Source organism: Eimeria necatrix, genomic scaffold (genome assembly GCF_000499385.1).
Source record: "Eimeria necatrix Houghton genomic scaffold, Enh_scaff105, whole genome shotgun sequence".
Classification (NCBI taxonomy): Eukaryota; Apicomplexa; class Conoidasida; order Eucoccidiorida; family Eimeriidae; genus Eimeria; species Eimeria necatrix.
In genome coordinates this window covers 40,674-58,231 of record NW_013651850.1, presented here as the reverse complement: position 1 = coordinate 58,231, position 17,558 = coordinate 40,674, and the positions used below count along the sequence as shown (strand labels likewise).

General features: G+C 47.0%; 1 protein-coding gene across 1 annotated transcript; it reads left to right on the top strand.

Moving 5' to 3' along the window:
- Positions 1 to 13,863: 13,863 nt before the first annotated feature.
- ENH_00002010 (hypothetical protein, conserved) lies at positions 13,864 to 14,112 on the top strand (the record flags this gene model as incomplete). The annotated part of the gene is made up of 1 exon (XM_013578205.1): positions 13,864 to 14,112. The coding sequence occupies one exon, from the start codon at positions 13,864 to 13,866 to the stop codon at positions 14,110 to 14,112; it is 249 nt and encodes an 82-aa protein (XP_013433659.1).
- Positions 14,113 to 17,558: the final 3,446 nt, after the last annotated feature.

Genomic DNA, 17,558 nt, shown 5'->3' with positions numbered 1-17,558 from the left:
ACATGGTACTTTTGTTTAGCTGTTGAGTAGCCGGATGAAAAGCTTTCTGTGGTGCAAGCTTTCCGCAGTTTTCATCCCGGTATAGCTCTTTATTTGCTACACCAAACGCTCTCCATTATTTAAAATGGCTGGACTTGTGACAGTATCAGATGAAGGGTCAGCTTCTGCCACTTGTGGTCCCTTTTAATGGCTCCGCAGGGAAATTCTGTACTGTTTTCTACGCCCTACTGTTTGAACTAACAGTAACCGAAAGAGTGAGGCAATCAAAGGATCATTCTTTTCGTATGCACCGCTAGATTTAACGAAAGACGCAGCACTATCTTAAACCTTTGACTTCCTAGAATCAGTGTTGTTCTTCTGTGTATCACTGCAGCGTAATTCGCCGGGCTGGCCGAAGACAGAAGTGCGTAAGGCACATCCTTCGAACAGTAATGGAAGGAACTGGTTAAGTTACTTGCACGTGTAAAGTGCATTACGTTTCTGCCTTCGACATTACTGCAGATCCTTCCAGGCTTGTGAGCTATTCATGCTGCGAAATTCTTGTCGCAGAGCCTCCGGAGTATGGCTACGCAGTTGGAGTCACGTCTAATCGAGGTCGTAGAAGCGCTAGCAGCAAATCGTGGTAAGACGCATTGCTTTTTGCGGGAGTTCTGGTTTTCTACAGGGCGCCCCCTTCCCATTTTCACTTGCACACATAATAGCTCTCCGCTTCGTTGGCTGTCGCGCAAACGTTCTGTTCATTTCCACGAATTCCGCTTGCCATCACTTACTGAATGCACAGATTTATGCAACTACGAGACCCGGCTTGACTTCTTTACTTTTGAAGGCGGCAGAACAAGTGGAGGTGTCGTCTTGGAAATGGCTGGTATGGTCTTTATCAATATTAGCTTCACATTTTTTGAACTGCGGTCACAAACAGCAACGAAACTGCATGTGGAGCAGTGAAACAGTATACCAATAATTATCGTGGAGCAAGAGTCTTTCTGGCCCGGCTTGAATTCTGATACCTTGACCCAGGAAGTGTTTTGTGATTTGTGTATTGTTGCAGCGTTCCGCCCACCGCCCTACGAGTAGAGCAGAAGAAACAAAGACTGCACTATAGAAGCACACTGAACAAGAGAGATTGAGAGTCCGGCCCAGAAAACTAACACATCGTCTACACCAACCTTAACAGCAAAGACCTCCTGGCATCAGCATTCAGCCTTCCAGGCTGCTTTCAATTAAAACAATGAAAAAGGCAACTCAATGTGTCTAATTTTGTGCTATTCGACAGGGCAGATCTGCTGTACAAGTATGCTGTGCATACAAGAGGTCCTTGGCAAACAATTACTTGACCGTAGAATTCCGTCAGGGGCAACGTGCACTTCAGCGGATGCGGATTTTAATGCAGGCTTTATTTACGTTTCCTTTTTTGTTTTTCTTACTGTCAGGCCCTTGCTTTCGGTTCTTATCCTGTCTTTTGCGTAGACCGCTGTTCATGCTTCGAAATAGCTAAAATACAAGAATAAGGGACAGAAGCTCACCACCAGCACAAGGACGACTGTGCCGCCAGAATTCTGACTTAGGAAATGCCGCAGCTCTGGTAGGACGCTCAGCTACTGCCGTGTGTGGTGGATTGTGCCGGGAAAAGGCTTGGATACCACTCTAGAACGAACCAATAGTGTGGGTTATGCACTTCGTGTTGAGGGTTCAGAAACCAACTTTGCTTCAAAACATGCCATATACTCCCTCCCCTTGAAGACAATAGGCATGCGACCAAGACGTGAACAGTCAAACTGACACCAAATGTTAAATTTTCAGTCTAAGGCCCATGTAATCAGCCCAGTGATTCCAACATTCGCGCCCACTGCATTTTGAGGTAATGTGGTTTCGCGTTCTTTCAGTATCTTCGGCTGCTGTTTTTCATCCACAATTTAAGCTGAATCCCAAACTAGTTGGAAACAGTCACAAAAGAGGGGGCAGCGCTTGCTTCTGTCTTTTTGGGAGGAGTGCGTAGCCCTCCGGGAGTTACAAAAAGCTCCCACCGCCACCGCAACTAAGGTATCTGGTGAAATTTCGATAGTTTTTCATTAATTTTAGATAGAAGATGTACTTAGGGTATGAATCATGAAGTACAACTCCATCTGTTTGATCGTCTTGGCGCTGCTTGCGCATTATTCGAACGCGCCAGTGCAGCTCTTGAGGCTCAAGGTCGGACAAAGCCGCCCTGAGGGAAGCTGCAGCATCCTCTGCAATACTCAGCCCTCTCAGGTAAATATACTGCTAGGGACTGCTTAGATCCATTCATCCAAGCACAGTGGTAGCTTCATCTGCCTCTCTTTGCTGCCTTTTGACTCATTGCTGCCGTTCATAATCTGTATCCATAAATACAGCAAGAGTTCACTAGAAGTTCTCACTGAAGAGGTGCTCTGCCACGAAGCAAATGCAGTTGAACAAAAAGGAGCACCTCAGAGAGGCTTCCAGTGGTAGGGAAGGGGAGGACAGAGAAACATAAAAGCAAAATATCGGACCAAAGAGCCAGTATAACATCAGAATCAGAAGTAACGCGGCAAAAATGCCGTAAATATTTGGTTGCTTCCCAATTAAAGCGTTTGAAGAGAGAGCATGCATCTGCGCTCTCTTCACTGGCTACCACCAAGGGAGGAACAGTCTTTTTTTTTTGGAGCATCCACCATAGAAAAAAACCATATCGAAACCCTTCCAACATGGTGAAAAGGACACAAGCCTACAAGCATATACATAATATATATGTGTATATCAGTCTCCTCTATGTTAAGCTGCTAAGATCATGGATACAGAAACCCTCCACCAATACTACTTTCAAAAACCTCAGAACCAAGCGGGTGAGTAACAACTCATTCTAAGCATGCTGCTTGGTGCCAGACATGTTACTGGCATTATCTGACATTACACTAGGATATGGTCCTATTCTAGCCTGTGAAGTTTGGATTTTGGGACATAGCTGCAGGCCTTCCTAGCCATGATTTACTTGCTTTCTCAGTAAAGAGCAGTGTTGCTACCAGCACTTCCACTACTTTCTCCAAAGCGTTATCTACAGCAAGAGGGTGATAAGCACCGATGCCAGCAGCTAATGCCACATATGTTCGTTGCATGCTGCATAGCGCTCGGTGTGTATCATGCACTATACCCGGCATTGAGTGGAGATGCATCCAACGCAGACTTGGGATTCTTATGAAATTCTGATCCGCATTACAAAGACACAGTTGCTGTAAAAGCGGGGTGCCCTCCCCAATAAATAAACGGTCGCTATGTTATGTTTCTCCAGCCGCACACGTGTGGTCATGAGTGTAGGCACTAGGCAAAACAACGGGACACAATGCGGGCTATACGAAGACTCGCAAATATAAGGCCCGGGAGAGACAACATAGTGGAAAGCTAATAAAAGTCATTCTAGGGAGAGCAATCGACTCTCTAATTTTGCGTGCAAATGTGTAACTTCGTTTTGCGTGCTGAAGCACTTCCTGGTTCGCTCGTCTAACATAGTAGGTAGAGTACAGCAAGCTGCTCCTCACGTCGACCAAATGAGGGGCGGCCAACTAAACAACATCTCTTCCTACATCGGAAGTCCAGAAGAATTTGCTTGCAGCGCTCTCGGCCGACACTTCAGTATCCACTGCGACGTTGATAGGTTTAGGGATCCAGGTGAGTTGATGGGCAATGTGGAGATCAACTGTATGGGGGAGGGCGGAGCGCTGCAAGAAAAAGGAACCACATGAAGGCGCGTTGCATGCTCTGCCTACCAGGTAGAAAAAAACGGCAGTTTGTCGTATTGCTGCTTTTTAGCATATCCTGAATACTCCCATTCCTTGTGCATCGGCTTGCTTGTCGTCTCATTTGGAACTCCTGCTCGTCTAACCTAGTCAGCATCCTGCATAAAGCGCTTTTGTGTCCTCGCCAGGGACTTACCAAGAACAATCACACTCACATCACCACGTATCTCGATGCCTGAAACTGTGCGAACGCTGACTTTAGCTTGACAGCTGTTCAGTGCTGCAGATGAACCCGAAACAAATGCATGTACAGTCATTATAGCAACAAAATTTAGACCGCGTCACGACACTTGAGACATTTATGCAGCGAGACACCGACATGCTCTAAAGTGAAACTCAACGCTAAGTGAGATTAGAAGGGGGCAGCGAGCACTAAAAACGGCGAAAGTGATGTGATGCTATCTTTTCTTACAGGGATTAGCTGCAAGTTTCCCGAGCAGCTGGAGAATGGTACTCTCAAATCCCTCAGCAAATTTCAGTAAATGCTGCAGTCACAACGGAAAGGAAGAAGGTTTAAAGCAGTTGCAACAGTATCGGCAGCCCTGGGAAAGGGAAACGGCTAAACAAGACGCTTAACAATAGGGGAAACAGCTCCTCCCGTGAATCTTTACAGGACTTGTCTCACTTCATGACGCGGCCAACCCCGTGAGGCGAACTGCGCAGAAATACATCGTCCCAAACGGAAAAGCCAACACATTGAAACACCCCACCATCAGGACACGTTAAAAAAGTACTGCAAAGCGAGCGTATGTGTGTCTTACTCCATCAGAAATGGTTAATTCAATACGAACCCCGCAAAATAAGGTAATGAAACTCCCTGCAGATCACGCATCACAGGCGGATAAGGGACGGCGCATGCTTGGTCTTTAAAGCTTCCTCTAGCCGGATCTAATGCATAGGATGGGGAAAGGAACTTGCGGAGGGAACGGCTGGGGTCGAAGCCATGCGTTGCAGTATGCGTTGCAGCAGCATTTCCCCACTTACAAGCCCTACCACTACGATAAGAAAATGAAAGACATATCCGATAAGGTGTGAATGCATCGAGGCCACAGCGTCAACGTTTTGCATAACTCACGTTTCTCTAGTTCCCGATCCGATTCGCTCATATTTCTTAAAAACCTCAAAACAGTGTTCAGGCAAGTTTTGGTCTGCAAGCGACAGCGAATCAGCCAACCCTCGTTTCACATTTTGTACACGTTTTTACTCAAATACCCCAAAACAGAAAGAGCTATAATTTCTGGCGTTTCAGGAAGGGACTACGGCCAAATGGTGCGGAGCTTAGTTGCAGCGTAGTTGTGTCTTCCTTTTGAAAGACGTACCCGTTCATCGTCGATGTGAGGAAAGCTGTAGTTGAATGGGGCTCGCATTGAACCTCGGCGGAAAAGCATAGAAGCCCTTCTGGATGCAGCCCTCATTGTACTTGATACCCATGAGGCCGATCTACGGAGTACACCAGCGGAATCTGGACGGTGAGCCGACGGCTGCTCATCTTCGCGATTTCTTACTTCCTCCTCATAGCTTGGTAGTTGAAGCCAATGACCTTCTTCGTACGGAGGAGGGTCTGGCGGCAGCTCTTCTTGATCACTTGTGTGGCTAGCCTCCTGACCCTGCTCACCAGCGGAACGCTCCCTTTGCTCTAAGCAAAGCGACTGCTGAGGGAAGGAAGCACACAAACAAAAACAATAGGAGTCAACTTACCCATGGAATGGGCAATCTGCAGTGGTGCAGCCAAAATTGTTTCAGGTACATGCCAGTGTGGAGCAATGAGAGAACATGCTTGTGCTGTACGTCGAAGGGCAAACAGTATGTTTGCCTGAGCAACCACAAATTGCTGTGGAGTAGAAATACTCAGGGCCGCACCTGGTATGCGAGCCTCCTCGATGAAGCTGTCCAGTGACCGGAGCGATTCAAATGAATGGCACACTGAGCAATGAGAAAAGTGAGGACACTCAGGGCGACAACTGCTTCTAATACACCCAGAGCAGGCCTCTTAGCTCTTTGCGCCGGCGCTATTCGGTAGCTGGCACTTGGCGGCTCAGAACAAAATGAGACTGACTCGAAGGTATCAATTTTCGGTGCATCAGACTGCTCAAAGCCCGACATTACGGAAACTGCAGTCTGTGTAAGCTGATATCAGCTGCCGATGCTTGAACTTTGGGAGTGAAATAACTAGCAGCACAAATGAGCAAGGCAAGTAAAAGAATCGCCGCATTCACTCCACAAATGTAAATACGAATCCAAATTGAAGTGTAGAATTTCCTGGAGAATTCACATTCGTGAGACCGTGGGGGGAAACTCATGAGGTCCGTTTATCTGCTGTTCCGGAACGCTGCCGATAGTGGAAACCGTCAAGAAAAGTCCTGGAAGACCCCAAACACATCAACGAACTAAGCTAGAAAATATGCTCTGTCTCTCTAAAGCGATAATAGAGCCTGTGGTTCTACCGGGCTAGGTCCACACGGATCATTTTCGCAGCCACGATGGCCGATTTTAGAATCGGCCGCCATTGGTACAGGTAGTGAGATATCCTGGCTTCCCTACTACGGATACTATCTTGTGCAATCGTTGATATTAGCATGCGGTCCATTTCCCTGCAATTAAATTTTGGCTTTATTCTCAAAAAATGGAGGAAATCCTGCCTCGACAATGTGTAGTCCGTGGGTCCATTAAACTTACCTGTAAAACCACTGAGGATCTGTTGGACCCATGAGCAGTGCGTCTCTGCCTCCCTCCTCAAAATACTTAGATATAATTTACTTATGAAAGCCGTCAATTATTATAATTATTGCTTGCATATAAGCGTTGCCGACGTAAAGCACCTGTGATTTGATGTGCGGAAAGAAAGCATGCTTGCAGAACATTACGTGAGTCGCGAGTGTTCAACACTGCAGCATGACAGAAGTCTGTCTGTCCAAAATGAGGGCATCCACCAAAATTATTCAGTAAGAGATACAGGAAACCGGTAAAATCGTGAAAGCAAGCACACCAGGCCACCGACTCGCCGTCACAATGCGCAGAAACTCAAAGACAGATATGGGGAGATGCTGTGAATACTTCAACGAGTCGCGTTTCTTCCCCTGAGTGACAAATTTAAATCTGTCATATTCCTCACCCAGTCAAAGCCTCGAAGCCAGTTATAGGCAAAGGTTCTACGGCAACATCAACACCAAAGCTCTCGTAACGGGTAGAGTTCATGCACATGACGGATGCGTTCTCGCAGAAAAGGCAGGCTTACCAACGCTAATACCAGCAGGGTCCCACCGTACTAGATTAATTCGGTTTTCAGAACGTCGCAGACAAGCTCCTGCGGCCAGGGGAACCCCGAGCGCAGACTTTGGATGGCCTGGACTTCAGGCAGCCATCCTGCGCAAAATTGGAGGCTCGAACCTCGGTACCAAATAAGTTTCTTGGAAAATTTCAAAATCCAAAATGCATGAGCGCTTATGGTCACAGTTTCTGCCCCATGATCTCCAGGATTCAATATGCGGCCTTATTGCTGAACATGCAGGCAGCCTGTTCCATACCTTGATTACAAGGCGCAGAGTCACCAGACAGTTTTCTCCACTATGGTGTCCTGTTTGAAACGATAGAATTTTCCCCGTAGATGTGCAACTAAGAGCATTATTCTCCGATTATTTTGTCGGTTTCCGCCTTATGCTGCACCACGTAGAAGTGTGTTATAACACACATCAGCCTGAGACGCCATTTTTTCCCCTGTTTTCTCAACAGGGCTCATTTGAGTGCGACTACACTGACCAAATTATTTTTCTGCCATCAGTACAAAGAAGGCGAAATGCTGATTGTTATGTGCGACCTAGAGGAATGGGCTGAAGTCACGTTTGAAAGAGATGGAGCGTTGTCAAGGTTATCCTCACTGACTAAAGCCAAAAGTATCATTCTTGGTTATCTCATGCAGCACTCTGTATGGAAGCCTCCTAGGGGCAGCATGATACATTGTAAATCTTGAGGCACATCAACCCTTTACAATAACTGAAATGCGGCCGCTACAATGCGTGGCCTGTTCTCAAATACTGTTGCTGTCAGCAACACTTGAAAAGGCATCCACTCATTAGCCAGGAGAGCTGCTGCCTTGCGGAACTACATTTTTCTCCGGGAATCACAATGTGCTTGACGCATTAGGTGATCAATAATACCGAGCTCATAGTACCGCGTTGAATTTTCAAGTAGTCACCTAAAGCGATTCGTTACTCTCAGTAGCAAGTGTCGTGTGCAGTAAGCGCACCACGAGAACAGTGCGAAAGGTGTGAGAAACCTTTTGGAAAGTGCAAGCAGTACCTTGAGGAGCACTTCATGCTGCAAGATGAAGAAGCTTACATGCCAAATGACATGATACAAGCCGGAAAAGCAGGCGCGCATCGCACTGCTGATCCCCTTCTCCCTGTGCTCTGGAGCCACAATGGCAACACATTTTTGGAAGGAATTTAAAGTGAAGAGATGGTGCAAGCGCATCTGAGTCTTTCCTTTTAGGTCCTGGAGAGATTGTGCAAGCGCATCTGATTCTTTTCCTTTAGGTCCTGGGCTGGGATGGCTCTTCTGGCTACGCGGTCTCAGGGCCCTGCAGCCTTAGGGTCCTGGAGCCAGCTGTCGCCACATTCCTTTGCAGACTACTCCACGGACTACCCAACCAACAAGACGAGCTCTTTCTACCATTAATACGCATAAACAAGCTACTTGATAATATCTACTAGCATCCGATATCTCCTAGAGATATCGGATGCTTCCACCGCTGGGTTTCTTTAGAGACTTCGCATTTCCATTGTGCCCCATGTTGGAGTCCAAAACCTCTAGTCAAAACTTTTTCAAACGGAAACAGAGTAAAATTTCCTACAGGCGAGCTTCACAACGGTGTGTTGCTAGGTAATGTAATGGCACTTATGGCTAATGGAAGCATTAAGGGAAGTCACAACGCACACATATGTGCCATTGCCTTTACATATCAAGCTGTGTAGTTCTCCCACCTCGGCCAAGTCCGCAGCCTCCCAACACAGCGATGAACTGTAAGTGGCAAGACATCAATGAATAGTACCGCACGCAAGGCTGTTGGCAGGAGCCCACCACAGCGGAGAAATTGAGTCACTGGCAAAATTGTGCTCTCGCTTTTGCTGTCGGGCAGCTGACACTGTTTTTTTCATTTTCCTGCACTTTCGCAACGGGGGGATTCTCCCATTAAGTAGGTTGCCTGGCCTTTACTGTAGCTTTTGCATATGCGGCATACGCGCATGTGAGACGCGTCCCCGCAAGGAGGGCGTTACTCTCGGCTCAGGAGAAAAGAGAGGCAAAAGAATTTGCCCCTTTCAGCTTCTTTAAAGTCAATGGCATCATTCTTATGCACGCCTTCTCTTGTTGCAGGGCCAGCAGCGGTGCTTGGAAGCGTCGCTTTGGTGTCATGCAAAGAAAAAAAGGAAGCTTCGTCTCACTGAGGCTCAGAGATGTATATTAACGGAATCTTCCTACAGCACGCGTTGCCGGAAGCAAATAGCAGGCCTTCAGATTGAAAAGAGTAAACGGGGCAGTGCTGAAAATGCGGATCTCGCGTTTTGCCTGGTGGCCAAGGTACAGTGCAAAAGCTGACTGTGCAGGCGCGTGATCGGCGCTTCTCCACGCCGCCGTGGTACATCAGAAGTTGATCGTCTGCAGCTTTGAATTTGCTTAGCCCTAACAAAAGGGTTGTCTGTATGTGCCTAAACTAAGTGTTCGAATCACGGAAGTCCTTTGGTGTCCTCGTGTATGGATCGTCAGCGGCATTCCCAATTCTAGTACATCGCAGTGTGTTACACATAGTACGCTGTCTCACATGGCAGCCGTGAGAGACGCTGCGTGTTGTACAGGGAAGCTTTGCCTCTGGCTTTTTACGTGGATGCTGCCACAACACCGGTTCTTTGCGACATTGCGTATTTCAGCCGTACTGTACTGTGGACTGTTGAAAAGGTTTGCCTACTTTTCTCATGAGTGAGCCTGTCTCCAATCTAGCAAGCTCCTGTAAGTTTCGTTGCATTGTTTGTGCGCTACCGAAGATAGTAAATGCCGCGAACTCCCTAAACACAGTTCTCCCCATTGGGCCTGAAACCTTGCTACTTACGGAATTAATGCCACAAGACGGGGTCACGAGCATAACGTGCTATATCTATCTATCTGGCTAGTGCAAACCGGTCAGACTTTCTTGCCTTGTTCTGGAGCCAGAGCACATAACTTCGGTTTTCCCGCTCGAAGCATCTATCTATCTATCTATCTATCTATCTATCTATTTATCTATATATTTATCTATCTATCTATCTATCTATCCACCTATCTATCTATCTATCTATCTATCTATCTATCTCGAGCCTCGCTAGGTAATTGCTGAGCTTTCGAAGTGGTCAACACTTAATGGCTTCTCGATTTTATTATAAATGCGACAGCGTCGCCTGCTCGCAGGAAACACTCCACCAATTATTTGCTGAGGCCTGTGGCACACACTGTGTTGGTTTACTGACTTTTAGCTTTCGGGATGACTAATGGTTAACAATCGCAAATAGAAGACAATTGTGTACTATCGGCACCTCAAAGGGATACCGTCAGCATGAGAATGCCTAGCCTTGATGTAGTTCAGCTCTGAATAGGGGGAAAAGCATCTTCTTTATCTCTGACAAGTATCTATGAGTTAGGAGCATCTACTTGACAATAAAACTAACACTTGCAATCCGCCAAAAGCTCTGTCGTAGGTAAGCCGACGGCGATTAATGTTATGGGGGGAGAGTAGCCGCCGCCATAGCCCAAAATAAATATAACTGTTTCTGTCTCCATTGAATGTTTCAGTGAAGCTGTGGTAACGCATGAAGCAGTCAGCAAGCAGTTCGATGGTGATCGCCGCAGTTATTGGCTCTGTTGCTAGGGTGCAGCAGACCCTACTGAGTAGTGATGGGTAAGAAACTCTGTAGCTAGAACACGACAAACACGTAGGCGTTAAATGCCAAGCTATGTCTAGCTCGCCAGATTGATAAGCTTGAACATGCTCGTGAAGCAGCCAAGAACAGAAAAAGCCCCTACAGTGGAACACGGGTGATCCAAATTTGCACATGCCTGCCGCACTTAATTCTCGCCTTGAATGGTTGACACTTTTACTGTGACCATGCTTACAGGTTTGTTTGGTTTGGGATAGGTGTAAGAGTACTTTGCGGCATCAGCTGTGCCCTGTAGGGTCTTGCTGCACATTTAGCCAGCCACCTTTACATTTGACACTTTTGACTGTGCTCATGGTTAAGGGTTGGTTTGGTTTGGGATAGGTGTAAGAGTGTTTTACAGCGTTAGCTGGGCCTGCAGAGTCTTTTGCATATATAGCCAGCCACCTTTTCTTTCGATGTCGCCGGTGCTCATTATTCTTTGGTCACACTGCTTATCACTCCCGTAGGTTCCCAGCAGATTAAGCTGGCAGCATTGCGCTACATTATGCCATACAGGTCAATCCATTCCCAATATTAGACTGTAGAGGACAGCTTCTATATGGAAGTTTGGTGGAAAACACTCACGGCAGCTTGTCCTGTAACTGAGCCGCAAGAGCGCGAATCCGCTATTTAAGCAACGGTAAACTCACAAGCGGTGGGAAACCTTTGCTCTCTAAACTACATTCGCTCCACAGTAGCCTGGTTGTTAAAGCTGAGCAGTGCAACACTGTCCAAAAGCAGTACACAGGTGTAGCAGTTAACCTTGAAACAGATAGATTCCCTCATCACTTAGAAGCACAGCATAAGTTAGCACTATTTAGCTTTTCACACAAAACCTTGCGCCACCACTGACTTACGCAGTGCTTTTCGCGCAAGGCCAAGCCGAAAACTTGACGTTACCCTTTATTTCGACATCATTTTCCAGCTTATAACCAACTAATTCTAGTTGCTGGCACCTGGAAAATCCCCGTTGTGAGGTGCAGAGAGTCCCAGGCAACTTGTGTTTTCCATCGCGTGTAGCTGTAGCTGCTGTCTCCAATGAGGAAAGGCTCCTATTTACAACTGCGCACATCAGCCTTCTACCATGTTTCTGATATCTGCTGCTTTCGTCTGCCTCAATGCTTGGGTTCGCTCGTGTAGGCGTGTAGTACCATTCTTACGAGATGTGTCTGGCGGGGCTCTGCTCCGGGTTTGGTATGTCCAGGGCAGTCTATCGCGTAGTGCCCCGTCCCGCCACACCTCTTAAGCCCTACTTCTACTCTTCTTGTCCGTTTCATTCTAGGTATACACTGTGTCGGCCCATGGTGTCTTCACGTACAGCCACACCACTCATCTGCTTCCCTCTTTAGCTAACTCGTTTTTTCTTCAACACATGCTCCAAACCTCCGCTGTTGAGCTCTGCCAACAATTGCGGCGGCCCGGATAGCGCGAGCCCGTTCAGTTTCCACTTTATGTGCAGTGAGGGACGGCAAACGCGGGCCAGGAATCGCTTGCTGCCAACTATAACGCTGTTTTTACCGTCTTCCCTTTAGTAATTGCTGTGCCTAAATTCCCACGGAGCTCCACACCGTAGAGTTTCTCCGCCCCCTTCTTTCCCATAGTTGCCCCAGCTTCCAGTATATCTGTGAACAAAGAGGGATGCTCCTCGTTGCCCGGAATCGCTGTTGGGAATTCCTAGTTATCAAAATTTGTCGGCTTTGGCGCCACAGCAAACACAGATCCCCCCAGGGCTCATACACTAAACGTTTAAGCGCTTCATTTTCTAATCGAGAGAAGAAAGCTCTGCAAAACTACTAGAAGGGAGCCTTGGCGTCTCTGGAGCGCCTAACCCCGACGCGTGCAAGACCAGTTTAGCGCGAGCCCCCAAGCAGGGTTTAGCGGCTAACTTTGTGAAATATAGGCACCTTCAGAATCCCATATTTCCTAATTAATCTACGTCATTAGTGCTAGTGCATATTTTCAGTCGCTTCTTAATGCCTTTTGGTGACGCAGCCATCGAGCCTGGCGCAGCACAGCGTGCTGGAGACAAAAGTAGAGTTCCCTATCGAAAGGCCATCGGCAGACCCAGTTCCCTGTAAGCTCATCATCTTTTTGTGTTTTAAGAAGAAATAATGAGCTTCAGAGGCAAGTTGGAAATAGTCGTGAAGGCAGAATGAACCATACAGCGTACAGCTCGGGCTGTCGAACCTAGGGAGCTTGTGATAGGTACATATACTGTTACGGTACTCATCTTGCATTTGCAAAGCTCAAGTGTGCTTATTGAAAATTATTTCATGCCAGATCTAGACCATTTGGGCTTGGCCTTTGGTTTAGCCTGCTGCAAATGTGTGCTGTTATGTCGCTCACTTGCATGTGTTTTTATCGCTCCATTGAGTTGGTTACCTTGTTTAAGGCTAGGATGTGTCACGCATTACAGGAGAAATACCAGGTTTTATTATTTATCATTGTAAAACTAAGGTTTTCTTGAGTTTTTGCATACATCTATTTTCTGCTGCTTTGGAGCTTCTGCTGCAGTCTTTATCTGGTACTTTGCCGAAGACAAGCGCCCCACCTTACGCTGTCCCCAAACTCGGTGCTATTTTGAAGATGGAAAAAAGATATTCATTTTCAATTTTCCCGTAAATTGTCTCCAGAACATTCAATTTTTACTTTTCTTGTGTTGTTAATTTGTTGTTGGCCCCGAGCTCGCCGGCTTAGCTCGTGCTGTCTCTGTCACCTGTGGAAATTGCACATTCCACCCTCAGCAATGCAGGCCTGCAATGATTCCACATCGCGGGAAAACGACACTGTCAAACATTTCGTTCCTAAGGATGAGCCGTGGCGTGGCAGCTTGCGGAAACACGTTGGCGGGTGTGCTCCCATGCTAGCTTTGGTTCTACTCGGCGTGAGTGTCGTGGCGTTGCTCGTCGCTCGCTGCGCACTTCATTTGAAAAAATCCGGAAATTCGACTACGTTTTTGAGGAGGCTAGCTGAAGAAGTGAGATGCAGAGCATTTACTGCGCACGCCAGCTCGCTCCTCAAAAGCCAAACCGTCCCACAGGAGATTTCTATGCCTCTTTTGCGGGAGAAACGGCCGCGTGCTGCAAGTGTTCCCCTGAAAGCTCGGAGAATCACTGCACAGTGCTACCTCCATGGCCTACTCTGTTTGCGTGGTTCTTCGCAGCATTGGCATTGTCCAGGTGGACCTTCCAGAGCTGCGCCGGCTGGGCAAGACCCACCACGCGGTTCGCCTCCTCCGTATGAAGAAGGAAGTTGGCCAAGCACTTCAGGAGTTTCGCATGACGGAGCACGCCGCGCGTATTCACTGGGTGACATTCTTGGGGCCAGCCCGAGCGAAGCCATTGGCCCGGCTTCAAGGGCAGCAACTGTATCGATGCTGACGCTTACAGCTGTAGACAGTTCTGCTCCTCACTCCCACAGGCACGGAGAACCGAGACATCGTGAACAGTTATTCTCTTTTCCACGCATCAGTGACTCAAAGGTACCTTTTTTCATGCCTATACACAAAAAGAAGTTGCCAGTTAGCCTCATTTGCAGTTATACCCTTATGCTGCCCGATGAGGCTGAGCAGATTCCGCTGTCGATTCCCCGAAATTTTGTTACAGAGAAATGCGCCCCATAAATAACCTGAGGATAGCTTTTGTGGTTTGCAGGTGGTAGATAAGCTGAACGAGGTCTTGCTGTTTCTTAAAAATCTATCAAGAATTCACTTACGGCACCGGAAAAGTAAGAGTTGCAAACGAGCACCGTTGGTGATACAATGCGCCTATTATCCGACGAAAAACGCTTTTTAACCCGAAGCGTACTCCTTTCTTCCTTTGTCCTGACTGAAAATTGTGTCAGACACGGTTTGCTTGGGCCAAAAACTTTCTCTTTATTCGCCTTTCACTCTGTTGAATTTGCTGAAATACTCCGCCCGCTTGAAAAAGACGCCGAAATCGTGGTGTAAAAAGTAAAAGCTAGTGTGGAACAATCATGCAAAATATGTTCTTTTAACTCCGTTGCGATCTGGGCTTTACAGCGCAATTTGAAACCGTCTTTTGTGGCGTCCTGGTGGAGATTAAGGTCGAAGAAAAGGTGAGATAAGTGCGTGTAAATCTCAGGATGATGAAGTAAGTTCAACTAGTGAGGATTTAGCAGTTCGCCCCAACTTGGACTGTTTCTGCTTGCACTTTTGTGTTCTTGCGCAGCGCTCCTCGCTGGGCTGGCCACGGAAAGCAGTAAGACAAATCTCATGAACAGTTCGCGCGAGCTAAATTCAGAATTCTTACTATTCCAGTTGTTTATTGTTCTGTCCTTTCGCAGCTGCTAACACCACAGCTGCACGAACGTTGCCTTATTTGTACTGTGAGCTTCGCCTGCAGGACGTGCAAAAGATTGCGCTGGACTTGGAAAGCAGCGTTCTTGGCTTAGTCTCCAAACTTGCAGCGAATCGGTGTACGACAAGTTGCCTGAATCGTCATTTTTTGCCACTTGTGAAAGTCGTATACTGGATTTTGACCCTGTAAAATTCTTCAGTTTAAGCAAGTTCCCAAAGCAAGGCGATGCCTCGCCGCTGGATCTTGTGAGGCGTCCTGACGACTTTTACGTTCGTTGCACCACACGTTGCACTCTGCTTTCCTTTTGTGGGTATGCAGCATATGGCCGCTGTGAAAGCACTATCACCAGCCGACGCACAAAAAGGAATAAAACACGTACAGAGGTGTTGATTACTATTGTCGGTAAGCCCTACCTTACTATTTAACACATCTGGAGCAGAATGGAATCTGTTCAGGCCACATAAACTGAGTATACAGAAGTAAAATTTTACGTGGGAAAGGGAGATTTGTACAACTGGGCTGTAGAAATAGCGAAGATTCAGACATCTTCCCTTGAACTAGAGGGTCCAAAGCTGTATCATCTTGCTTTGCTTCGACGACTTATGTAAAGATTTCATGTTTGTGCACTCCTTGCAGCATCCCTTCCACCTCTATATACCGCAGCTCCTTAGGCTTCCGGCGTCCTGGTTCAGAACAAAGAAACGAACCCAACAAATCTACGGGTACCGTAGAGTGATATTTTTATGGAAGTTCGTGCACAATATGCATTACCGAAGATGCACTTCGTTTTGATGTATCATCTGCCTGCAAGTGGTGGTAAATGCCCCGCAGCTCCTAGAACTTAGTTCTACCAGGTAGCCGCTACTACATTCTGCGAGGTATCTACACAGTTCAGTGGGAAGATGTCGTGAAGATAGTTTTGTACAGGGACTTGTTTTCCGTAGGTTTTGAGCAAAACTTGCCAGCATATCTCCCCTTCTTCATGCCATTCCAAGCGTGTGCAAACTCCGCAGTTTGCCGTTTTGTTTGTCCCGTGCATCCATATGCACGGTTGGCTGAGCCCTGCTTCAGCGCATAATCCAGCAGCACCTGGCTTGATGGCGAAGATTAGAATGGCCTGCAAATGCAAGCTTTGTTTGGCTATGCAGGGCTGCATGTGAAGCCCTGGCTGTTGCCTTAGTAGCAGTTCACTGTATTTCCGTTTGCATTTTTTAGTGTGCATGCCCGGGGCAGCAATCAGCAAAAACCTACGCTCATTTTTTTCCTGGAGCTGCTGCGGCTGCTGATGCAAAGGCGCCATCTCAGTCGAGACAGTTCCAATACAAGTGGCGTTTTTCTTATCGAAATACCACTGCAAAATTTGTCTCCTGGTCAGCTCCCCACAATCATCTTCTGTATTTAAAAGTCTCCACTCCCCTATCGTAGCAAAAAATTAGAGGCTAAACCATAAAGCTCAATCGCAAGGCTCCAAAGGATGAATAGCTGGAAATCGTTTGCCACACCTTGAATCGCCGCCCGCAAGCATTGTGCTCAGCGGCCTTCGCGCAAATAAGGCCTCCTGGTGAGCAAATGCAAAACAACGCTACGGCCTCTTACTATGCACAGTCAAGCAGCCGGATATAGCCGGATTCGTAGTATGTCAGGTAAACCTGCTATCAGCCTGCAAGGTAAAGCGAACATCAACGAAAAGACTTCTAGGTGCCTAGCTTAGCCTGCTGCTTACCGTGGTATTGCAGTGTTCGGTTGTAAAATTTTCTCCGATATATATTGCCTCGTTGCAGAAAGTGTTGGCTTTCCAGCGGAGAGGCTTCCTAAATGACACAAAACTACTTATTGATTCCCTGTGGGAGTTGCAAAAAAGTGCACATTATTTTTGCAAAGATAGGTCAAGACAGGGTTCTATACATCCCGTGTCCTGTGCAGAAAAAACAGACATCATGTTTACAAGAAGGAATTGGAAGCAGACTGAAGACGCTCCGTTTCCCGTGTACGGCTGTCGCTTTACTGCAGGCCAAGTGTTTGATGGCCAAGCGTTTGATGGACAAGCGTTTGATGAAATGCGATAAGATTAAGGCAGTGAACGACGCCTTGAGTAGTAATTATACATATTTTTTCAAACCACTAGATGTGGGAGCCACTGAAAGCATCAGGGGAAGAGTTTTTCAATTCCTTAACGTGAATTGAAAAACTCTGGTTTTTTTACCAGGGGTGACGAATGCAACTTCACTCCTCTTATTTGTACATTATAAACGTATGTATATTCATGTATGCATACCACGTGTATATATTTTCTGTTTCCTGGGCGTCTATCACTTTGCCCACGTAGCTAACAACATTCCTGCCGAGGGGGCCCATGACGTGCTAAAGCAAAAACGCGTATGCCCAAAAACCACTTACAGAAGCTAGATAGTACTCGCAAGCCAACGTTTCGATATGCGCCAATTCTTGATGCTGTAAGCATGTCGGATACTCGTGAGGTGCCTATGTAAGCCTGCCTTCGCATGGAG